This window comes from Ascaphus truei, chromosome 16, assembly GCF_040206685.1.
Source record: "Ascaphus truei isolate aAscTru1 chromosome 16, aAscTru1.hap1, whole genome shotgun sequence".
NCBI classification, from domain to species: Eukaryota; Metazoa; Chordata; class Amphibia; order Anura; family Ascaphidae; genus Ascaphus; species Ascaphus truei.
This window is the reverse complement of record NC_134498.1, coordinates 31,911,056-31,936,115: the sequence shown is the minus strand read 5'-3', so window position 1 is coordinate 31,936,115 and position 25,060 is coordinate 31,911,056. Positions and strand designations below refer to the sequence as shown.

General features: G+C 44.5%; 1 protein-coding gene across 3 annotated transcripts; it reads right to left on the bottom strand.

Moving 5' to 3' along the window:
- Nucleotides 1-1,023: 1,023 nt before the first annotated feature.
- Nucleotides 1,024-23,572, bottom strand: HDAC8 (histone deacetylase 8). 3 transcript variants are annotated; one of them, XM_075572984.1, is made up of 11 exons: nucleotides 23,415-23,572; nucleotides 23,136-23,188; nucleotides 22,678-22,808; nucleotides 22,108-22,249; nucleotides 21,082-21,194; nucleotides 19,070-19,147; nucleotides 15,986-16,094; nucleotides 14,512-14,684; nucleotides 14,250-14,344; nucleotides 13,459-13,564; nucleotides 1,024-1,172 (listed from the first exon to the last, which is right to left on the bottom strand). In XM_075572984.1, exons 1-11 carry the CDS (start codon nucleotides 23,499-23,501, stop codon nucleotides 1,159-1,161), a joined length of 1,101 nt encoding a protein of 366 aa, XP_075429099.1. In that variant the 5' UTR covers nucleotides 23,502-23,572; the 3' UTR covers nucleotides 1,024-1,158. The 3 variants fall into 3 exon arrangements, with proteins under 3 accessions (XP_075429099.1, XP_075429098.1, XP_075429100.1); XM_075572983.1 differs by lacking the exon at nucleotides 1,024-1,172 and adding an exon at nucleotides 9,162-9,440; XM_075572985.1 differs by lacking the exons at nucleotides 1,024-1,172; nucleotides 23,136-23,188 and adding an exon at nucleotides 9,162-9,440 and having other exon boundaries at nucleotides 23,415-23,566.
- Between the last annotated feature and the right edge of the window lie 1,488 nt (nucleotides 23,573-25,060).

Here is a 25,060-nt window from a genome sequence, read left to right as displayed (position 1 = left end):
CCTATTGGCCCATACGACTGAGGTAAATATCTCTGGAATCAGGGGGTCCCCGGAGCTGAAATTAACGGGGTCCCGCTCCTGAGACTCCCTGCTTCAATCCGGTGTTTAAAAAAATGACAGAAAAATAAAACGTCTTGGATTGCGCCTTTAAGATACGTTCCACAGGTTTTCTTAAATTTGGGGTTAAAATGCCCCAATCAACATTCACAGAACATACAGCTTGTTAGAAGCTAGTTGGTGGATAACTAAAATATAGGAGTGATTTCCAAGATGCGGCGCTCAGGGACGAGTTAAGCAGCAGCTGTTAGAAAATCCAGCGGCAGCCATATTAAATTATCCCACACAGAGAAATTAAAAAGTTACTTTGACCATCATCATGTTTCCAACAGGATTTTCAAAATGAATATGTTTTAAATAAAATATTACAGGCCGTTCCTCCCACAGAAGGGCGTTGTGAGACATGGAGTCTGAGCCTCCTACAGCAGGGTGACACCGTGACACAGACAGAAAGGAGTTAGGGGGCATGGAGTCTGTCCACCACACCGCTGAGTGACAGAGAGAAGGGAAATGTGGGACGTGGAGTCTTTCCCTCCCACCGCACGGTGACAGACACACAGGCAGAAGAGACTGATGCGCTACCCCCTCCCCCCAGCAGGAGACAGTGAAGCAATGCGTTGCTGGTATCATTTGTCAGGTTGCATCAGTAGTTCTGGGGCAAAGTCAAACTCGTTTTGCCCCAACCACAGTTCCGGGAGCTCCTTAGCCCGGTCTAAGCCGAGCTCCAGAACCAGAGACATCAGGACTTCCTCGTCAACCCGATCCACATCAAAAATTGCACTGCTTGGGTTGCTGGCAAGAGGCCCCTGGCTGGTGAAGGCCCAGGGTTGTATGCCTGGTGAGTCCCCAGTACCCTGGTACTGACTATTGAGCCTCTGAAGCTGCATGCTGGCCAGGAGGTGTTGGGGTGTGGGTAGTCCAAAAGGAACCTGCTTCGGGGGTGCGATGGCCGCCGTGGGCCCCAAGACACTAGCACTGGGCAAGTGAGGGCCTCCGATGCCGCTGGCCTTACTGCCATTCATGGTGGATGCAGGACAGGGAGTTAAGGCCACCGTTTCTCTGTCCTTCATTCCTGTGCCAGAGGGGAGGGGGAGCTCGCCCCTACAAAGCCGGTCCTGCCAAAGTGAGGGATAACATGTTACATTTAAATAATAACCAGGGCATTAACCAGCCAGTAAGTTCCATTCCGAAACGTACCCTGTGATCTAGCACGCAATGAGACATTCGGAAATGGGGTGCCTTGTATGGCTGACTGTATCCCTGGCAACGGGCTGAGCCAATCCCCACTCTTAGCTGCTGGAACAGGCTCAGAATGCTCCATTTGCCCACAATAAATAGGGCAGTGTACCTTATATTCTAATGCCAGACATACATTTTCGCTAATTTAACCCTTTACATACAAGAGCGCTCAATCTGGCTAAGGGGTTAGGTTAATAGTTTAGTACAGCCCCTTTAATAAAATAATACTGCGTCTCATTAACGGGATTCCCATTAGGCAGATGTGACTTCCAAGCCCTCTGTGTTAGACACCCTCTTATCCCATGAGAGTCTTGGTCTACAGACCTCATTTAACTTTCTCATAAAAATGTCAGTACATTTAAACCTTGATGCAGTCACCTCTGGGACGAGATCTTAGCAGAGGATTTCTGCTTACCCAGGGGGAAAAGGAATGATAAGAGGTTATATGTATTGCCAAATATTAATAAATGATGTGTGTGTGTATGTGTGTATATATATATATATATATAATATATATATATATATATATATATATATATATATATATATATATATATATATATATATACATAAACACATATATATATATACACATATATATATATATATATATATATATATATATATATATATATACACACACACATATTATATATATATATATATATATATATATATATATATATATATATACACATATATATATATATATATATATACACACACATATTATATATATACACACACACACACACACACATCTGTTATGTGTATGTAAATACATAGAACAAGCTTTCGAGAGTTCTCCTCTCTTCCACAGGTCAGCAATACTGACCTGAGGAAGAGAACTCTCGAAAGCTTGTCCTATGATATTAATTGTTAGTCCAAATAAAAAAGGTATCACCTAATACTGAAGTACTCGTTTATTCTGCACTATCGCAAATAAATAAATATATATATATGACACACACACATACATACTGTAAAATACATAAATACAGTACAAACACAAGTGTGTATATGCCTATGTGAATAAGATACAATTTACAGCTCAATACAAACACAAACACACAACACATTAGAACTTGCCCGGGTGGTACTGAAAAAGTAAGTGGATACTGATATGGAAAAAATCAGGCACTCACAGGTTATATGGTGTCCCGCAAGGCTCTGTTCTGGGGCCCCTACTCTTCTCAGTGTTCATTAATGATCTTCCCACAGCTTGTAAGGAAGCCTCAATACACATGTATGCAGATGACACAATCCTGTATGCACACAGCCATAGCCTCTCTGACCTTCAACACATACTTCAGTCTGACTTTTTGAGACTCGAAAACTGGATTTCCCAAAACAAACTGTTTTTAAACACTGACAAGACTGTAACAATGGTATTTGGGACCAAGACTAAATTTGTAAAGCTTCCAGTGACTGAGCTCCTGATTAGAACCAACGCTAAAACCACCCTAACACCTGTCACTAGTTTTAAATACCTGGGCTTATGGTTTGACTCCCACTTAACATTCGGGATGCACATTGATACCCTGACAACCAAGACCTATGCCAAACTAGGGGTACTTTACAGGAACAAATCCTCCCTAAGTCTCCTGGTCAGAAAGCGTATTGCACAGCAGATGCTAATGCCAATTATTGACTATGGAGACATAGTATATGGCTCGGCTCCTCAAACCCACCTTAGCAAACTTGACACCCTCTACAATTCAATTTGTCGTTTTGTTCTCCAATGCAACTACAACACACATCACTGCGAAATGCTCAAAGAACTAGATTGGTCATCACTAGAGTCTAGGCGCAAAGTTCACCTTTCCTGTCTCACCCTCAAATACTTTCTGGGCAAGCTACCCAGCTACCTGAACAAGCTCCTCACCCCTACCACATGCAGTACCTATCACCTGAGATCAGACTCCAAAAGACTATTCATGGTCCCAAGACTCAACAAAGTATCCGGACGTTCCTCCTTCTCCTTCCGTGCACCCCAAAACTGGAACAACCTACCAGAGACTCTCATATCCACCACCAGCTTAAGTTCTTTCAAATCTAAGGCTGTCTCACACTTTAATCTGGTCTGTAACTGTTTCATAAGCTCATAATATATATTTTCTTTAACTGTGCATGCAATGTCTTGTATATAAATGTATACCTTGTTCATTTATGTAACTGTATTTGTAACCATGTATTATTTGTTTTACTCTGTGCCCAGGACATACTTGAAAACGAGAGGTAACTCTCAATGTATTACTTCCTGGTAAAATATTTTATAAATAAATAAATATATATATATATATATATATATATATATATATATATATATAAAATAATAATAATAATAATATATATATATATATATATATATATATATATATATATAATGATTTTATTTAATACAGGTGTGTGCGTGTGTTGTCAGCCTTAACTGGAGCTTCTCCTTTGCGGTGAAGAAGCCGTCACATAGTATACAGCTGTTCAGACAGCAATAAAGATTCCCGGCTCTCTCTAAACAGATGTTTATAGAGATACAGTGGGATTAGGAACACAATGGGATCCTTCAGGGAAAACAGACATTTTCCAATTATTTCCTTACACACAAGGACTTGCATTGCTGGGTTTCTGACGTTTTTCCTGTCCTCTTACTAAAACTGTTAACCCTTCGCTGTCACAGGGGTCCAAAGTGAACTAATGACAGTGACATGTTGAATGGGTTAAAGAGTCAGTCCCACATAGGAGCAAAGTGACACAATGGCAGTGACATGTTTAATGGGTTAAAGAGTCAGTCCCACATAGGAGCAAAGTGACACAATGGCAGTGACATGTTTAATGGGTTCAATTGTCAGCCCCATGGAAAATCAAAAAGCTTCTTTATTTTTATTTTTAATTCAAACGTAGGATTAATATAAATAAATTTGTGCTATTATCAGAATTATAAGACACCATCATATTCCACTGTGCAGTACAAGAGAGGAAATAATTAATATACAAAATATTATGTACTCACTACCCTTAGCCACCTTTAAAATTAATTCAATTGTATCTGCCCATCATTTGCATTATATATGTGTGTGTGTGTGTGTGTGTGTGTGTGTGTGTGTGTGTGTGTGTGTGTGTGTGTGTGTGTGTGTGTGTGTGTGTGTGTGTATGTATATCCACACACACACACACACACACACACAAAACAGAGGACATCCCAATTGTGTATATGTAGATATATATTTACATATTCGTTCACAACAATGTATGTATGTGTGTAATATATATATATATATATATATATATATATATATATATATATATATATATATATATATATTGTACACACACATTCAAAATACATTTGTGAAAATCAGAATTTGAATAAAATTATATAAATTCACATAATATATATTTATGCAGATGTATGCAGAATATATAGATAGGTAATACATAATATAATACAGTAACAGTTCTAACAAATTATTTTTTACTAATAATAATATATCTTCTATTTGTTTCCAAAGTATTAAACAACTACTCAAGAAAAGTTATTTGTTTAAAATGTAAGAAAAGTGGTACCTACCTTTTCTATTGTGTTTAAAGAAGAAAGAAGTATTTAGCAGCTGGAAATAAGAATACATTCTCAGTGTTCTCAGGGATTGCGAAGACCCATTGCTTGTGTGTAATAAAATCGCAGGAGGGCAATTAATGGGGTTATGGCATTTCTATGGATAGAGGTGATATGTCCTGTGTTTAAATCCCAAAGTGCACTGTGATCTCAGTCTGACTCCATTTAGGAAACTGTCCTTATAAGTAGGTATCCTGTGATCATATGTTAAATAGGAGCCCAGCTGAGCAGTGTGGTCTGGTATAAAGAATGAAGTGGAGTGTTCAGAGCTGGCTCTGGAGTTTTATAATCCTTCCTATTATAAAGGAGGTTAGGATTACCCCGAGTCCATATAATCAGGGACAGGCTCAGACAGTCCTGGGTTTATATCTGATGTAGGATGACCTCCTAAACCCATATGATCAGGGACTGGCTCAGACAGTCTTGGGTTTATATCTAATGTAGGGTCATCTCCTGAGTCCATATTATCAGGGACAGGCTCAGACAGTCCTGGGTTTATATCTAATGTATGGTGATCTCCTAAATTCATATGATCAGGGACAGGCTTAGACAGTCCTGGGTTTATATCTAATGTAGGGTCATCTCCTGAGTCCATATTATCAGGGACAGGCTCAGACAGTCCTGGGTTTATATCTATGTAGGGTGATCTCCTAAATTCATACGATCAGGGACAGGCTCAGACAGTCCTGGGTTTATATCTAATGTAGGGTGATCTCCTAAATTCATATAATCAGGTACAGGCTCAGACAGTCCTGGGTTTAAATCTAATGTAGGGTCACCACCTTAGTCCAGATTATCAGAGACCGGATCACACAGTCCTGGTTTTACATGTAATGTAGGGTGACCTCCTGTGTACAGATAATCAGGGACAGGCTCGGACAGTGCTGATTTAAGGAATTCAAATCTGGACATGCTAAAGAATAGAGCAGTATAAGACTGAGACAGTGAAAAGATTGTTTGTGTCTCCTTCTTAAAAAAAAAAATGCAGACTGGGGTCCACCCCCCCTCCCTCCAAATTCCCCCAGGTTGGAAAACAAAGAAGAGATTGTCCGCAGTTAATTAAAAAAGAGATTTTGCTGGGTTATCGCTCGGGGTCAGCCTGAATGAATCAGCACGGCTCCTTCGTAACAACTGATCGTAATATTTTCCAGGCTCTGAGTTTATCAGCCACTTTCACAACTATTTCTGGAGATTGGTGGTTTAGAAGAAAATGTGATGGTTTCACTGCTCAACGTGGAACGCTTGCGCTTGCGATGCAATATAATCACATGCAGGGCGACATAACTACATGCGCATGTTATTACATCGCTCTGCGTATTGTACGGTTCTGCGTGCCATGACATCACCCTGCACATTATGTTGGGGTGTTATTACATCGCTCTGCATATCATACGTGTGACCGCGTTATTACTTCATCTGCGTATTAAGCGTCTACGTGTCATTACATCGCTCTGCGTGTTATACCGGTCCGCATGTTATTACATCGCTCTGCGTGTTATACCGGTCCGCATGTTATTACATCGCTCTGCGTATTACGCATGTTATAACATAAAAAATGGGTGGTTTTCCTAGCACTCAGTGTAAATATAATGAAACGACACTGGAATATGCCAAATGAATAAATTGTATTGGAATAAGCATATATAGTACAAAATATGGTTGACACTTAGACTATATGTATAGGGGTCTATGCGTACAAACAAATGGCGTGGTGGGAAGGGAGGGGGGTGGTGGGAAAGGAGGGGGGTGGGGGAAGGGACGGGGATGGGGGAAGGGACGGGGGTGGGGGAAGAAGGGAAACAAAGAAAAATAAAAAGGGGAGTGACACAATGCCGTGATGGCAAAAAGCCAGATAGCACGATTGTGATAGAGTTAAAGGGGGGCAACGTTTCGGGACGTAGTGTCCCTTCCTCGGGCCCATTCCCACAGATCCCCCCAAAAAAGGAACCTGCGGTACTTCCCATCAAACCATACCACATTGGTCTCCCTCGCAACTGAATAAAAAATTGGTGTAACTAACCACCAAAACACAACAACGTTAGGTAGTACTGTCAAAGACGGGGAAATCACAAAGCCAGAAAATCACACTAAATCGTCATAACAACATGGTCACCAATACTTGTAAGATTCTTGAAACAGGATGCTAAATGAATAACAACTCCAGTTAAAGTGGGTATATCTGGCTACGGGTCCTAAGAAAAATATACATATATCAAAGGGTCAATATAAACACTGAACCAGTATCAGGCTAGAGGTCCTAATGTGGATAGATCAGACTGATATCAGGAGCAGGCTGCACTACAGGCTGGGTCTCATCACTGTTCCTGTGACACGTATGACTTTATGAACTGAACTGCACTTGTGAACCTTGATATTGATGATTGCATTGCACTTGGACTGTTCTAGATTATTTCCTCATGCATTGATATCTCTGTCTATTGGGTTAGCCACATTGAACATAGCTCATGATATCAGTCTGATCTATCCACATTAGGACCTCTAGCCTGATATATTTTTTCATACTGGTTCAGTGTTTATATTGACACTTTGATATATGTATTTTTTTTTCTTAGGACCCGTAGCCAGATACACCCACTTTAACTGGAGTTGTTATTCATTTAGCATCCTGTTTCAAGAATCTTACAAGTATTGGTGACCATGTTGTTATGACGACTTAGTGTGGTTTTCTGGCTGTGTGATTTCCCCGTCTGACAGTACTATCTAACGTTGTTGTGTTTTGGTGATTAGTTACACCAATTTTTTATTCAGTTGGGAGGGAGACCAATGTGGTATGGTTTGAAGGAAAGTACCGCAGGTTCCTTTTTTGGGGATCTGTGGGAACAGGCCTGAGGAAGGGACACTACGTCCCGAAACGTTGCCCCCTTTAACTCTTATCACATTCGATTTGTTTTTGCCATCACGGCATTGTGTCACTCCCCTTTTTGTTTTCCCTTTTTCTCCCACGCCCCTCCCTTCCCACCACGACATTTGGGCATTTGTTTGTACGCATAAACCCCTTTACATATAGTCTAAGCATCCGCCATATTTTGTACTATATATGGTTATGCTAATACAACTTATTCTTTTGCCTTATTCCAGTGTCGTTTCGTTATATTTACACTGAGTGCTGGGAACACCACCCATTTTTGTACAATAGTTTTGGGAGGGCCTGGGGTCCCCCTCCTGCCGTTCCCTGGCACCAGACACTCTATATCTTGAATTGTATTTGGCAGTGCTGCCTGTAACACCATACTTTTTTGCATGTTCTAACATCGCTCTGTGTGGTATTTTTTTGCTTTCCAAAGTGTTGCTGGGAACCGCAGGTTTCACGGTTGCGCGAGTGAGTACTTCAGTATTAGGCGATACCTTTTCTATTTGGAATAACAGTTGACATTACAAGTTTGTCCTATAATATCAATTGTTAGACCAAATAAAAAATAGGTATCACCTAATACAGCGGTGCGCAAACTGGGGGGGCGCGAGACTGTCAGCGGGGGGCGCGGGGTTTACAGAGGCCCCGCGCGTTTCCCGAAGGCACTTAAATTAAATGCCAGGAAAGCGGAGAAGGCCTCTGTAAACCTCACTTACCTTTGCTCCGGCGGCTTCTTACATGCATCGCCATGGCAAAGTGACGTCATAACGCCGCCGGAGCAAAGGTGAGGGGGGGAAAGAGGGGGGGTGTGCAGCAGAGAGAGGTGAACAGCCGGCAGGGGGGCACAGGTGATAAAGTTTGCGCTCCCCATACCTAATACTTAAGTACTCAATTAACTCTGCACTATCACAACTGGACTAACACACAGCTATTTCTATTTAATAAATTGTTGTGAAGACATTTCAGAGGGGAAATCACTTTCCCTCCCTGTGCCTCAGCCACCCACCCGGATTCCACCCCAGAGGCGGCTGCATAAATGCTTCTGAAGCCAAGTGTAAAGTGCTTTTCGAACAATGGCCGACTGCAGGTTGACAGTCACACAGACACCAGTGACCTATGGGACATTAAGTCTGTCGCTCACCCTGCAAGGTTACACAGGGACAGATATAATTCACTCCATCAGTCTGCTCCTGCCCCAAACAGTGTGACAGCGACAGGCAGAGACAGCCCGTGGAATCTGTCCTCGTCTCCAGAGTGACAGTCACACAGACACACAGAAGGGACGTATCCCTCCCACCCTAGGGAGACAGATATTCCCGCCATGCTACATACATATAGTACACTAGGATCAATGTTCCATGTTACTAGACACACTACAAGTTTGTCAACAGCATTTATTACCCATTTAAAAATGAGATCCTTAAAAAAACAAAAAGTTAAAAGATTAAAAAAATATATATTCATAGTGCAGGGAGAGAAGGTGTCAGGATACAGACGGGGTCTGGGGGGCGTCTGTAACTGTCTCGCAGATATATACACAGGGATCATCAGGACAGCGTCTTTATACACAAGGAGCTGAACAAGGGAATGATGAACATCGGGAGGAGAATACAGCCTCTCTTCTGGGGTGGGTGTGTTAAACCACTTGCTTCAAGTTACCTGGAGGAAGAGAGCAAATGGGAGAAGGAAGGAGAATGAAAGAGGGGAGAGGCAGAGAGAAGGATATTGGGAGAGGGGAGGGAGAAAGGGTGAGAGATAGAGGGGTGAGGGAAAATATGAGAGACAAGGGGAGGAAGAGAATAGAAGGGAAGAGGGATGTAGAGAGGCGAGGAAGAGGAGGGCAAAGAGCAAGAGAAAGAGGAAAAATGAGAGAAGAGTGAGAGGGACGAAGAGAGAGCGAGGGGAATGAAGGGAAACAGAGAGAAGGCATAAGAGTGAGATAAAGGGAGAAGGGGCAGGAGAACAAGGGAAAGAAGGGGAGAGGGAGAGTTATAACCACACACAGCTCTGCTTCGCCAATAAGAATCAGTTACGTTATGGGTGGTGTAAAAAGAGTAACACCAACTCTGCACAATAAATACAGCACAGACAGAAACCCACATGGGTATTTGCAGGTATTCCACAGGTCCCCAAACCTTAAACGCTGTAAAGTGACCACCCCCTCCACCCCCCTCCAGTGTCACATCACACATCGGTTAAGCGGCAAATGAGGATTCTGGGAAGTGACATGCAGGTGTACACCCTTGCGCGTCCCTTTTAGCTGCAGTAGAAAAGGAGAAAAATAGCTTCACTCTTCTTTCACGGACCCTTAGATCCTTTATTGCAATTCAGTGGCAAAGATAGTACGACGACGTTTCGGGGACCCGTGTTAACCCTTTCTCAGGTGCATAACGTACGAAATACAAAAGCCAGTGTTTAGAGATATAGATATATATATATATATATATATATATATATATATATATAAGGTAAATAAACCGCTCATCCATGTGTGTATACGTATATGTGTTGTGTAACAGGTGCTCTAAGGGAAAAATAAATTGTATTTCAGAGTAGATCCCAGAAGGATCAGAAAAGACTCCCTCATATATCGAGCACTCAGTGTTGGGGTACAATAGTAAGACTTACAATGGTCTATTGGTATCAATACCATTAATGTGTGACAGGTGACGTCATCAGAAGTGGCAGCGTCTGCGAGCAGAGACAGCAGTGTTTGGAGACAGTCTTGTATCTAGACAGGATATCCAGTGATCTGTATGCGACATTAAGTCCTTTTTGCCCGCGGTGGGGGCGTCCTGCTTACCACCTATCTATATACGGGTTTTAAGAGTGTGCACCATCCTTTGTATTGGTCTCCTTTGAAACGGAGCCCCTTGCACCTGCTTATTATATCAGAATATATGTGATGACTGCATTCCCGAGGCAGTGCATATATATGATACACTTTGTATCTTAGGCTATACATCTAAGCCGAGATACCTGATACATACAGTGTTATTAGACACAATACTGAGCTAGCACTGTTTGCGGTGAGACCGCCCAGGCTTCCTAGAGAAAACATATACACTATATGAGTGACTAAAGTATACAACCCTCACTGTTGTTGTTTTCCCTTTGAAGCAGAGCTCAATATATGTACTGCACTGTACCCTAGGGCAGGTGACAATTCTTATACATAGACATATACATATACCTGGTAACAAAGGTATACAGATTACACCACTGATACCCTTCCTTTTACTATATAAGGTTGAAGGGAAAACTTACCTGCTTGTCCACTAATACTTTATTCCGCAATTAGACGACTGTGGTGAGCAATTACATTTGTACATTATATTGATTGATTGACAGCTCACCTAACCACTTCCTAATGGGGTTTTTTTAATGTTTGAATGTTTTATATGTGTTTTTAACCCTATCAATTGTAATTACCTAAATAAAATTTTATTATTTTTTCTGAGCTAATCCGGTCGAGAAGGGCCATATTTTGTCCCATTAATGGTATTGATACCAATAGACCATTGTAAGTCTTACTATTGTACCCCAACACTGAGTGCTCGATATATGAGGGAGTCTTTTCTGATCCTTCTAGGATCTACTCTGAAATACTATATATATATATATATATATCTATATATCTATATATATATCCCATAATGCAGTGCAAAGATTTGTACGCCAAATGTTTTGTTATGTGACCCCTTATAATCCATTCCAATATATCAATTATATCAATATACAAATCAAGAGTGGGCAAAATCACTGTAATATAGTGATATACTAGATTATACAGTAAATTCATAATGTGTAATAGTGACAATTACAAAATATATCGATTCTATAAATTAGTATCGACAGCTATACCAAAATAACCATTAAGGCAAACAAAAATGTACATAATAAATTAAATCATATTTAATATAAACACAATTTATAACATTAAAAAAAAATAAAAAATAAGTGCACATTAATATATAAAGTAACTTTTATGAATAATTTTCATATATTTAACAAATATGCTGAATAATACTTTATAAAGTTATATTTAAATTATTTCAAGATATCCATTTCTGTTCATCTCTTACTATCTATGTTGCTATAGCACTAATAGTGGAGGGGTGGCCGAAAGGTAGGTGGGTGGAGGCGCGAGCGAGACAGAAGGGCTGGTGGCGAGGCGCGAAGAGAGGAGGGTGGGAGAGATAAGGGAAACAGAAAGAGAGAAGGCATAACAGTGAGATAAGTGGCAGGAGAACAAGGGAAAGAAAGGGAGAGTTATAAACATACATCACAAATAAATAAGAATCAGTTACGTTTTGGTTGGTAAAAAGAGTGACACCAACTCTGCACAATAAGAGAGGTGGGAGAGAGCGCGAGAGAGAGAGAGAGCGAGGGATCAAGGAAGCACACTGCAGAAAAAGGAAGCCTTGCATCAGATTTAGGGATCAGATAGAGCAGGGGTGCACAAACCTTTCCCCCTGCGCCCCCGTCTGCTCTCTCCCTGCTCACGCCCCCCTCCTTACCTCGTCTCCGGTTCTGACGTCACAACGTCATGTGACGCCGCATCGCCAGAAGCCGTCGGAGACAAGGAAGGGACCTTACAGAGGCCTTGCGCTCTCCCCCGACATTGAATTTAAATGGTTTGGGGAAGAGCGCGGGGCCTCTGTAAGGTCCCTTCCTTGTCTCCACGGCCTCCCCCCTTCCCCCAGTTTGCGTACCCGAGATAGGAGGGCAAACCCAAAGCTCGAAATAGCTCGTTAGCATGGGGCACACTGCAGGATCACTGCTTGTCGGGGGGGGGGGGGCGGGGGGTGGTAGTTCCACCAGGAAAGATACTAAGCGGAGAACTGTAACAAAAAGCAGTACTGCTGGAGGTGTAAGCACAAAGTAAAAATGCTCCATCAACCTTTGACCTCTGGAGATCCCCTACTAATGCATAGGAGGTCGGTGTCCCTCCAGCCCAGTATTAACCCTTCAGTAATGAGTGTCCCAGATAATGGAGTGAGAGAGAGGTTTGCTGCAGGAGGCAGCCATATGTCCCAGCCTCCAGTTACAAAGCAATTAGCATTAACAGAGCTCGTGCGTCAGGAGAGATTTAATGGGATACGGATGTGAGGACGCATGCGATGTATGGGGGCTGTGCTCCGCTGGTTAGAGAACACACACAATGTTATGTCCCACTCGGAGATCACATTTCTGTCATTACAACGTTGTTATTTAGGGCTCGGAGTGACTGCTGAGTGACCCGAGGGCCAGCACATTCTCCCAGCACACATGGGACCTGTTAGCTGTGGATTCCAACGCATTCCACACCGACTGCATTTCCCTACACAAACACAATCTAGTGCAGTGACCAACTCGTCCTCCAGGAACAACAGGTCAGGTTTTAAGGCTACCCCTGCTTCAGCACTGGTGGCTCAATCAATGACTGAGCCACCTGTGCTGAAGCAGGGATATCCTTAAAATCTGACCTGTTGGTGGCCCTTGAGGACTGGGGTTGGCCACCTCTGATCTAGAGTAGTAAGGCGCCCTTAACCTCTGCACTGCCAAATAAACACTGTGGACTGACCCTTAAATGCATTAAACATGCCCCTATCAACACGTCACTGTGCTCTTCCATGGGATTGACCCTTTAACCCATTCAACATGTCACGGCCACCCTTCAGTTACCCTCTCTCACCTTTGATAGACCCAAGGATCTCTTGCACTTTCTGAGCTTCGTTGCGGTCTGGCCGGCAGCTCGGAGTGATCTCCAGCACGTAGTCTGGGCCGTACTCCGTGAAGAACTGAGCGTGTGAAGGAGGAGAGGGGAGTGTGAGCGCCACCTTTCTGACAACACCTTCATTCTACAGATAGCGTCACCCGTCTTGTATAAACATCATTTATCTGCGCACCAGCCGATCCGTCCTCCCGACTACCCGCCGATCTACACACCGATCTTCCTACCATGTGCCAGGCTACTTCATTTAATTATACGGAGAATTTCTCTCAAACATTTGATCAGCTGGGAGGGGTGGGTGAAGGTGAGGTTTCTAGGAAAACTGGAACTGAATTTTTGGGTATAGCAGAACGTGGGGTCACACACGACAGGCCGGTCATTTCATGCTTTGGACATATTTCTCCAAATGGGCCCCTGTCTGTGAGCAGCAGGTGACACGTTAATCTAATTTGGCTATTACGGAGGAATTCACCGTTTATTGGCTCTGGAAGCACTTTATAAAAAAAAAAGAAGAAGAAGAAAGGAGGCAGAAAATAGGTGAAAAGAAGGTGTACTGTTCAGTATTTGCAGAACAAGGGCTCAGTATTTGACAGGTACAGAAGCGTCTTTGTTACAGGAGAGTGTATCGGAACAGAAAGTGTATTCAGGAGCCCGGAGGACGGTTCGATTAGGCAAAATGACTCAGGTTTAAAATCTCTCCGTCCGCCTATCTCTCCCGCCCCCCCTCCCTCCGGTCTGGCTGAGCAGCGTACCTCGTGGTCTGGGATTTCAGAAGATAAGGTCTTGCCAAGGATAAGAGCGGTCAGATATGTCCAGCAGCGAGCTGTGTTGGGGAGGTGGTAGCCGCCTGTGTTGGAGAGAGGGGAGGGAGGCAGGGTAAAAGGAGGGGCGAGAGGAAAGGGCAATGCGAGGTGGTAATAGAGCTTTATATACACGTATATACACACACACACGCACGCGCCAGAGCCACGGCGCGAGACATTGTCAGAGCACCAGAGTGAGAAACATCATCACCTCCTCCAAGGATGAGCGTGGGCAGCTGCCACTGCAGGACGTACTTCAGGCACTTGCCGATGCCTTCAGGGGTCATGTTGAAGGAGCACATGGGGTCCCCGGCTATCGTGTCAGCCCCCAGCTGCAGGACCACCACCTCAGGGTTAAAGGCAGTGAACACCTCCTTCAGGACACTGCAAGACAACTGGTATGGCTATATCCACTAACATGGCACCAACATATACCAGAAAACAGTACAACACAAAGACGTGCAATGTCCTGCTACACCCTAATTACACAATCTGAATGCCGTCATCAGCGGCGGATTTCGAAATCCGCCGTCCCTCGGCACTTACATGTGGCGGCCGCCTCCCCCTCCTTCCGATTCACAGCGTCAAATAACGCCGCGGACGTCACCAAACTGACATCACACGGCGTCTCATTGCCATGGTAACGCAACGTCACGACGCCGCAACGTCACATTGCCATGGAAACGAGACGCCATGTTGGTCACGTCCGTGGCGTAATTTGAAGTCACGGACTCGGAAGGAAGAAGAGGACGACACCAAGGAGACACCAAGGAGACAGCAAGAAGGCGCCCGGCATATGTAAGCGACTTCCCATCAGGCCAGAGAGCGCGGCAAAAGTATATGGGGGCGGACATTTCTGCCGCGCCCAAATCTTGCCGCTCCAGCAGGCTTAATGGGAAATCAGCCACTGGTTGACATGGCCGCTAACAACAGTGTGTGTTTTATATATCAAGAAAGGGTTAAATACCCATAAATAACCCAGTCAAATCACCCCAAGTAATAGACTTCATGGACTCCCGATGTGTGCTGCATCTCTCTGCTGTCACCTCCTGGGATGTCATAGCTGGCTCTGCCTGTGACAGGGACCCTTGGGTGACAGCAGGAGGGTGATGTCTGAAAGGAGCGGGATTTTAATATGAAGTCTCCTTTCCAGACTGAGTTTCTTTAGCAGTGATGAACCCCCACTGTTAGAAGTATCTTTGCTGCTTGATAATTTAGTTCCGCTGTATCTTCCTCTCATCTGGCGAGAGATGAAAGTTCTGGGACATTACACGGTTGTCTATGGAAGGTCTTGTCCATAAATGACGTCAAAGTGGCAAAACGGTGACTTCCTGTTCGCAGGCAGTATACTTCTAACACTGGGGGTACATCACTGCTAAAGAAACGCTGTCTGAAAGGGAGACTTCATATTAAAATCCCGCTCCTTTCAGACGTCACCCTCCTGCTGTCACCAAAGTGTCCCTGTCACAGGCAGAGCCAGAAGTGACATCACAGGACGTGACCCCCGGAGCGTGCAGAACACTGAACATGGCAGCACACATGGGGAAACCATGATGTCCTTTAAATGGATTATTGTATGGATATATATCCCTTTCTTGATGTATTAAACACACAAAGTTATTACCCGACATGGAAACATTCAGATGAGAGATTCCCTTAATTGGGGTGTGGTGAGAAGTTCTTACCCCTCGCAGACCAGATAATATTTATCATCCTTGATGCCATCTTGTAGGGGAACGTTGACACTGTAGTAGCGTCCCTTGCCCAGGCCAATGTCAGAAATGTCACCGGTCCCTGTGACAAATGACAAACTATTTCAAACTAATTGGCAGACTACCTTACAGTTGCTGGTTGAGTCCCACATAGGAACAAAGTGACCTAATGACAATGATGGGTTTAATGGGAAAATAACCCAGGGAGTTAGACCCTTTAACCCATTAAACATGTCGCTGTCATTTGGGACACGCTGTTCCTACATGGGATTAAACCTTTAACCCAGGGGTTCTCAACTCCAGTCCTCAAGACCCCCTAACATATCGAGTTTTCAGGATATCCCTGCTTCAGCACAGGTGGCTCAATCAGTCCCGGCTTCCACACAGATGGCTCAGTCTTCAACTGAGCCACCTGTGCTGAAGCAGGGACATTTTGAAAACCAGACATATTAGGGAGTCTTGAGAACCCCTGGGTTAAAGGTTTAATCCCATGTAGGAGCAGCGTGTCCCAATGACAGAGACAGGTTTAATGGGTTAAAGGGTCTATCTCCCAGTGTTATTTCCCTGTGCTGTGCAGTGGAAGTCGGCACAGACGGTCTGGTGACAGATAAGTCTTGTTGATGCAGGGTAAAAACTGACATGAAGTTTAAAGCGAACAATGAAAGAGGAAACGGAGAGAAAGGATGCGAGACAATTCAAGGAACACGATTTCAGTCCATCCCTGCCTCGGCACCTCTCCCAGAGCTTCCCCACACGCCCCTCCTCTGTGTAAGGGAGCAGGAGAGGATCATTTCAAAATGCCCAGAATAAACCATTAAAAAAAAAAACAGGTTTAAAACATCAGTACATCCTACGATGCCCCCGTCCCATATTCTTCTCTAGGAAGCAGGGACGCCTGAGCTGAATTGTGTTAAGTTCAGCTCTGATAACCCGCCGATTCCCGAGAGACTTACAGAGAATGCTAGTGCCGGTACTTCCTAGTATTAAATTCCTAGGATTTAACCACCCTTTCGTTTCTCCTGGAGGCGTGTGTGTGTGTAGATATAGATAGATTTAGCTTAGTCTTTAAAAGCCTGCTGAAGTTCTGAAAGTTGAGGGAAAAAAAGTAGAACAGGAAGTGGCCATATTAACGCTTTGATGTCGTTACTTATGGACAGGAAGTTCCAGGTGTCAGACATCAGTGTAATGCACCAGAACTTTTGTCTCTCGCCAGATGACGGGGACACAGTGGAACTAAATGATCCAGAAGCAGACACACTTCTAACACTGGGGGTACACCACCTCTGAAAGGGAGACTTCATGTTAAATCCAGCTCCTGGTGGCACTAGAATTTGACAGCAGATAGGAAAATTGGCAAACCAGGGGGGCCAAGTTGTTCCTACCTGTTGTAAACCTTCAGACCCTATCCCTTGGCTTTCTTTTGTATTTCAGGTCCCCCCTGTGTCTATCCCAAGCATGTTTGAATGACCTTCCTATATTAGTCTCTACCGCTGTTGGGAGACTATTCCACAAACCCATCACCCTTTCCATGAAGAATGACCTCCTCCCATTTATTTCCCCTTAGCCCGGCACACTCCAGCTTCAGAGAATGACTTCCTCCCATTTATTTCCCCTTAGCCCGGCACACTCCAGCTTCAGAGAATGACTTCTTGTTCTAGCACTTTCTCTGATATAGGCGCTTCTCCTGTACCTTGTTGAATTCCTTTATTTGAAAGTTTGCATCAGACCGCCTCCCCCCCTCCCTTCTCTGCTGTACATATTAAGGTCCTTTAGTCTTTCCTGGTAGGCCTCTTGCTGTAGATCAAGGGTGCCCAATCTCTTTCCCTCCTCCCACCCCACCTCCTTACCTTTGCACCGGCGGTCTGACGTCACGTTGCTATGGCAACACGGCGTCCCGTGACCCCGGCGGCGTCATTGGACTCCGCGCGTTGCCATGGCGACGTGTCGCTAGAAGCCGTCTGAGCCAAGGTAAGTGAAGTTACAGAGGCCTTCCCCGCTCGCCAGGCATTTAATTTAAATGCCTTTGGGAAGCGTGTGTGGCCTCTATAACCGCCACGGCCCCCCCTTCCCCCGCAGAGAATCTCGCTCCCCCCAGTTCGCGCACCCCTGCTGTAGATTGTGCAAAGTAGGGTTACTGAAATCGTGCACTATCTACAATTGTATCTAGATCCTTCTGGAGATATGTTCCACTGTGGAACATACTAGTCTAGGCGAGGTCTCACCAATGATGTATAAAGTGGCATCACCCTCCCCTCACATCCTTTCTGCTGCCAATACTAATAATAAAGTCCAGCTCCTCAAAAACACCCCCTCCCCCCCCATCTGCTGTCACCAAATGGTGCCGGTCACAGGCAGAGCCAGAAATGACAGCAGTGAGATGCAGAACACTGAGGGGAACCATGAAGTCCATTACCTGGGATGATTTAAGAGGATTACGTTATGGGTATACATTCTTTATGTATTAAACACACAGTTATTACCCAACATCAAATATTCAGGTTAAAGGTTTTCTTAATTGAGGTACAGCTGGCTTTTAACGAAGGCAATTACATTCAATTAAAAAACAAAACATAATAATGAAAAAGAAAGGCCCAAAGCCTGCAGTAGAGTGTCCACATGGCAACCGCTGTTGCTTGTTCTTACTTGCTCCACTTCACCAGGCAGCTCAGAGCAGTTTTCCATGCCGACATCAGAAACTTATCAGAGAAACCGTCTTATCCTGAGCTACTCCGGTAAGACTCATTGAAGTCCAGTGAGGTCACCAAGTAGGAGGGGTTTAGCAGCCATATTGATTTAGGGTTAGAAATTAGGGCTCATTGTTTAGGAATGAAAACACACAGTTTAAATAAATCAGTGAGCAGGGAAAAGACTGAAGAGGTGAAAACTGGCCCTCTATTCTATTGTGTATGGAAGGTATATTTAGCAAACAAAAAAGGTGTGATAAGGGGGGGGACAGGGGGAGAGGGAGGAGGAAAGGTTCTGCTACGTGCAGATGCATTGCCCATTAGTAGGGAGACGTTAGCAAAGATCAACGTTATCACACCAGAAGATACTTACCAGGGAAAAATCCGGGTGAAAATTTGTGGAGAGAAACGGTCATTATTTTGGAGGTGAAGCTAAAAGCGTCTTCCACGCCTGAGGAAGAGAGATGACACACAATTCACATTTTTATTCAACCCTTTTTGCTCCCCCATAGACGAACCTAGAACGTCACTGGCCCCAGCATGCCAGAGGCCCTGCTGATGGACTAGGTATGTCATCACAAATACGTTCGGTTTATAGTGGTTCCCAACTCCAGTCCTCAATAACCCCCAACAGGTCAGATTTTAAGGCTATCCCTGCTGCAACCAAAATGACTGAGCCACCCGTGCTGAAGCAGGAATATCCTTAAAACCGGACCTGTTGGGGGTTCGTGAGGTCTGCAGTTAGGAACCATTGTATTTAGGGGATGATCAGGCTCAACGCTCCATCTAAATGGAAGTAGAGAGCTCTCCACATCCGTTCTCATCATTGGTGAGCAGCCACGGCCACGTGATGGCTACTTAAGCAATCACAAGGCCACAAATCCAGGTAGTCCGGTGGACTTCCGGCACTTCAAAAGTTAAAGGATTTTTCTTTTTGCTCAGGTACGGTATGGGTAGATTAGCTCTATAAAAAAGGTGAGTCCCCCTGTAGGGTGTCCCATGTAAAGCGACCTAATGACAGTGACATGTTTCATACAGACACAAAAACCCCAGGGCGGCGCTCTATGCTACAGTGCAAAATATTAATAAGTGTCAACTATAAGATCAATAGTGGACGAAAGTGAATCACTTGGAGCTGTGTCGAAAATAACAGCCCCGTAGGTAAAGTGAAAGGATAAATAAACCAACAGTGGAGCTAAACAACAAACAAATGTGCAAAATAGCAAACAAAGGGTGTTAAATAAAATAAGTGTACTCCTCCACTCAACCCTCTTGTAGGGACTTGTTTCTGTCGTCTCTTTAGAACAGAATCTTCTAGAAAGAAGAAGGGGACCGCACAGAGGGAGAGGAGAAAAGGAGAACTACATAGAGCCGTATTGCAGGCAAAGTGTAATATCAGAACTGTGCAGTAACCTCCAATGGCTTTACTCACAATGGAGCGATGAAATCAGGCGGATCACAGATCAGCGGCAGTGTAGTTGGCGTTGTATCGAGTAATCTCAGGAGAGAGATGGATAGAAACAATGGTGCAGACGGTTATGGCAATAAAAATACAAACTTTATAATAAAACCCTCCAATTTCAAGGCTTATAAAAAAGTAAGTTGGTTTTTTTTTAAGCACAGTAGTAGATTAAACAGTGACTCCCGAATGCCGGGCGAGTCCCGATCTCACCGCTCCTGTTTCCCACGGGTACGTTGTGTTGGAGCGTCTGGCAGTGTCACTTCCAGTTACGGCCGCCTGGAAATGAAGAACAGGCTTCTCCCAACACTCTGTCTGATTCACCGGTAGGACCCAACACGTTTCGCTGGGCTTGCAGCTTCGTCAGTAGTCGTGAATTTGGAGGGTTTTATTATAAAATTTGTATTTTTAGTTTTCAAAACAGTCTGTTTCTATCCCTCTCTCTCCTGAGATCACTCGATACAACGCCAACTACACTGCCGCTGATCTGTGATACGCCCGATTACATCACTCCATTGGGAGTAAAACCATTAGAGGTTACTGCGCCGTTCTGATTTTACACTTTGCCTGCAATACGGCTCTATGAAGTTACACACCTCTTTCCCAACAACTTCTACACCCCTCACTGAAAAGCACCTCCACAAATCTGCTCTCTCTCTCAAGACACCGACTCTGTAAAACAATGACACAGAGATGGAATCAGGGGAACAAGGTTCAAATACCGGTGTCAGCTCCTTGTGACCTTGGGCAAGTCACTTGATGTCCATGTGTCTCAGACACCAAAAACATCGATCGTAAGCTCTGCGGGGCAGTGACTGTCTGTGACATTCCTATGTGCTGCGTGTACCGCGCACTGTACTGTAACTGTAAAGCGCTGAGTCCCGTTGGGAGAAAGGCGTTACATGGAATAAAGTTATTATTATTACCATCTCCATGATGTAAATCCATATCCACGTACAAGACCCGGTCGAATTTTTGCCGTAGTTTTAAAATGCCCAGAACCGCATCATTTAGGTAACAAAAGCCAGACGCTTCGTCCCTACGGAGAAAATAATGCAGGTGTTTAATAAACATCTCTGGGGCGGAAGGATACAATTATCAAGGAGCAAGTGACCTAATGACAGTGACTTGTTTAATGGGCTCAATGCAGCTAAATGACACTTTCTTATAAAAAAAAAAAAAAAAAAAAAAAAAAAAAAATCGGGCAAGTCATGGTGTTTCGTTTAAATTATCTCAACTTGAAATATTTCCACCGTAAACCAAAGCTGCAGAGGGTTCTTCAAATATCTAATAAAAAATAAAATAAAAAATGATAGCGAGAGAAAACAAAGAACAGGCGCACTCAGTTTAGTAAAGTTACAAAAATGTATGAAACTGGATAAAATATAAACTGCGCACTCAAACAAATCAAATACGCTGTGAAGATGCTCCCCAGCGCTGGGGAAGAGATCAGCTCCTTTCCAATGAACACCTTCACAACGGGAAAATGGCTTCATAGTATATTGAATAAGGGCCAATGTGTCTTAGAGTAGTTAAAGGGTCAGTCCCTCCTGGGACCAAAGTGTACTAGTGACAGTGACATGAATAAGGGGGTCAGTCGGACTAAAGTCTTTGCACAGGCAGAGCCTCCGCCGTCATCTTTATTGTATCTCTGATAACAACAGGGTGGGATACAGGTAAAGACGACACTTGATAGACAAACGCTCCGATTCAGAGGCCCCGAAGAAATGCATTTGTAATTTCCAGATAGAAAAAAAAAGTAGCCAAATCTTTGCTTTTAGCACAGTTAGAAAGCCAATGACTGTTTACAAAATGTTTTTTTGGCAGCCTTTGTGGAAATGCACGATTAAGAGCAGGGGCCCTCCTACTGTGATACCAATGGGATCATCCCACTGACCCCTTTTCTATTTATATATAGGAATGAGAGGGTACCTAGCCCCCATAATGCTTACTTCTTAGCGTGATGCCAGCCACCCGGCCAGTTGATGGCGATCCGGCTTTTCCCCTCAATCAGGCACTCGGCTGCGGTAATAGTAGCACCTCCCACGGCAGCAGCGTACTCGTATATCCCTTCTGTGACCGGGCAGTCATAGCCTGAAAACATTGCAATGCCATTTCACATGCGAAAAGGACGGAAAAGGGACAGCCCAGAGCAGAGATACAAGGACGGAAAGGAGAGAGCAGAGCTGATATATGGGGAGATGGAGACATTACTGAGCAGAGCTGAGATATAAAGCCAGAACTGTGACATATCTAAGTTCTGCTCTGAGCAAAGGACAGCGACAGCACAGAGCACAGCTGAGATATAAGGAAACAACACGAGTGAGACAGCAACTGGCAATAAATACTAGAGACATGCATGCAGCCACCTCAGAGGTGGACTCCTGTCTGCAAGTTTCTGCTCTTCTAAACCTTACAGCATCCTACAAGGCAGGGAAAGGGATACAGCTAGCTCGAATGCGCTCAGTGACCGTGTTTGGCAGAAAGGCATAATTCCCATGGGTATAACACACGCGCCTTACCCAGTCCATACTCGATGGTCTCAGGATCATCGTTGTCGCCCTCCTCGCTCACCTTGCGGAGGTGCTGCAGGTAAGCGTCAGTGTGGAAGGCGGCCATCTCTTCCATAGTGGCAACTTTGGGTTTCACCACCCTACAGAGAGAGAGAACGCCCCACATCATCCATATTACACCCAATGAGGACTGAAGGAGCGGAGGTACAAGAACAGAAAGGAGACAGCACAAAGCAGAGATACAAGGCAAGAAAGGAGACCGAAAAAAGCATAGAGCGCAGAGCTGAAATATAAGGACAGAAAGAAGACAGCAGAGCTAGATGTGTGTGTATATATAAATATAGAACAAAGGGATAGGCGCAGCAGAAAAATGTATTTTATGTAATGGCCCAAAGTTTCGACTACCCTCTGTAGCCTGTGTCACATACATACATTATATATACATAAATACAGACACACACACTTACCTCATGTTCCTGAGCAGACCGTACGACTCTATTAATGAGTGCACCATGCTGGCCTATAACACACAGTGAAATAACTCAGCTGCTCTGCCTCTCCTCCCACACCCTCAACAACTGCCCCACTCCCATAATGTGCCCCCTAATGTGTACCCACTCCCATAACCTGCCCTTCCCAATGTGTTCTCTCTCACATTACTTATTATCTGCCCCCTCTCGTCCCATCCTCTACCCTTCCAAAAGCCTGCTCCCTCACCCCCATTCCTATTATCTGCCCTCTCTCACCCTCCGGGGCACTTTGCTCATGATACAGTCGCACAGCTCCACATATTCCGCACTGTAAATATAAACCGGAGGCAGCCGCTCCTCCATCCTGCCCGGGACCGAATACACACCGACCACAGCCGCTTCCGGGTGTCCGCTTCCAAAACCGCTCCCTCTCTCAAGACACCCGTGTAAGAGAATTCGTGTTCCCGGGCGGACATGTTTTGCGAATGCGCCCCTGCAGCAGAGGCTCCTGGGAGTTGTAGTTCCTGGATTTACACCTCTGCCCAGGGCTCATCCTCAGGGAGAGGGCTCATCCAACACCTGATTAGCCTTTTTATCAATTGGAATATTCATCAGAATAGTGATTAATAAGACTATGGTATTAGGTATTCATTGGAATACAAATAACCCTGTTGATGAATGACTTGAGATACTAAATACTAAAATCCTTGGAATAATTACTTGATAGCAGAATATGAATTAATTGCAATACTAATAAGCATTTAAAAAAAAAAATCCCTGAGAAGTTGATTAATAGACGCAATATTTTAATATTAATTCATTGGAATATCTTAAAAAAAAAAAAAGTTGGACATCTTTTTAGATGGGAAAGGTATACAGGGATATACCAAATAAGTATACACGGGAAGAATGTTGATCCAGGGAGTAATCCGATTACCCATATTTGGAGTCGGAAAGGAATTTATTTTCCCCCTTATGAGATACCATTGGACGATATGTCACTGGAGTTTTTGTTTGCCTTCCTCTGGATCAATATACTGTAAGTACGCTTATAGGATAAAGTATCTGTCATCTAAATTTAGCATAGGGTGAACTTGATGGCCGTATGTCTTTTTTCAACCTCATCTACTGTGTAATATTATTTGGGATAAATGTTAAGAGTAATTGGCATCAGTGCCAGACAGACCGAGACACTTCCGCAACCCGGGCAGGCTAATCCTTTGTCACCCCTCCGCCTGCAGCGTCAAATGACGGCGCTGTGTCACGTGGCGATGCATTACCATGGCAACATGACGTCAGGACGCTGCAAGGTAAGTTCAAAATGCTTGCCTTTTTGCTGAGCTCGCTCGCTCCAACCCCAGCACCATCTTTTAATGTGAGTGAGAGTGTGCGAGTGTGCAAGTGCGCGAGAGAGTGAGAGTGCGCGAGAGAGTGAGAGTGCGCGAGTGTGTGTGAGTGAGAGCGTGTGAGTGAGAGTGTGTGTGTGAGAGAGTGTGTGAGAGTGTGGGGGTAACGGAAGCAGCAGGGGATATTGACGAGGGCGCTTGGCCACACAGGACATTGACTTCAGGATGCCTTCCACAGGTACAGACTCCATGTCCCGTAGCTTCCCTCTTCCTGTGTCACCCTGCGGGGGGGGGGGGGGGGACAGGCTACATGTCCCATAGCTTCCCTCTTCCTGTGTCACCCTGCGGGGGGAGCTACAGGCTACATGTCCCATAGCTTCCCTCTCCCTCCCCCCGCAGGGTGACACAAGAACAGACTCCATGTCCCGTAGCTTCCCTCTTCCTGTGTCACCCTGCGGGGGGAGGGACAGGCTACATGTCCCGTAGCTTCCCTCTTCCTGTGTCACCCTGCGGGGGGAGGGACAGGCTACATGTCCCGTAGCTTCCCTCTTCCTGTGTCACCCTGCGGGGGGAGGG

What these genes read in the sequence shown, in the direction of transcription:
- HDAC8 (XM_075572983.1), bottom strand. Translation starts at nt 23,501, where the DNA reads ATGGAGGAGCGGCTGCCTCCGGTTTATATTTACAGTGCGGAATATGTG. An exon ending in CACGCTCATCCTTGGAGGAG is followed by an intron (nt 14,345 to 14,511) that starts GTGATGATGTTT and finishes TCTCCAACACAG; the next exon opens with GCGGCTACCACCTCCCCAAC. An exon ending in CTGAAATCCCAGACCACGAG is followed by an intron (nt 13,565 to 14,249) that starts GTACGCTGCTCA and finishes TCACACGCTCAG; the next exon opens with TTCTTCACGGAGTACGGCCC.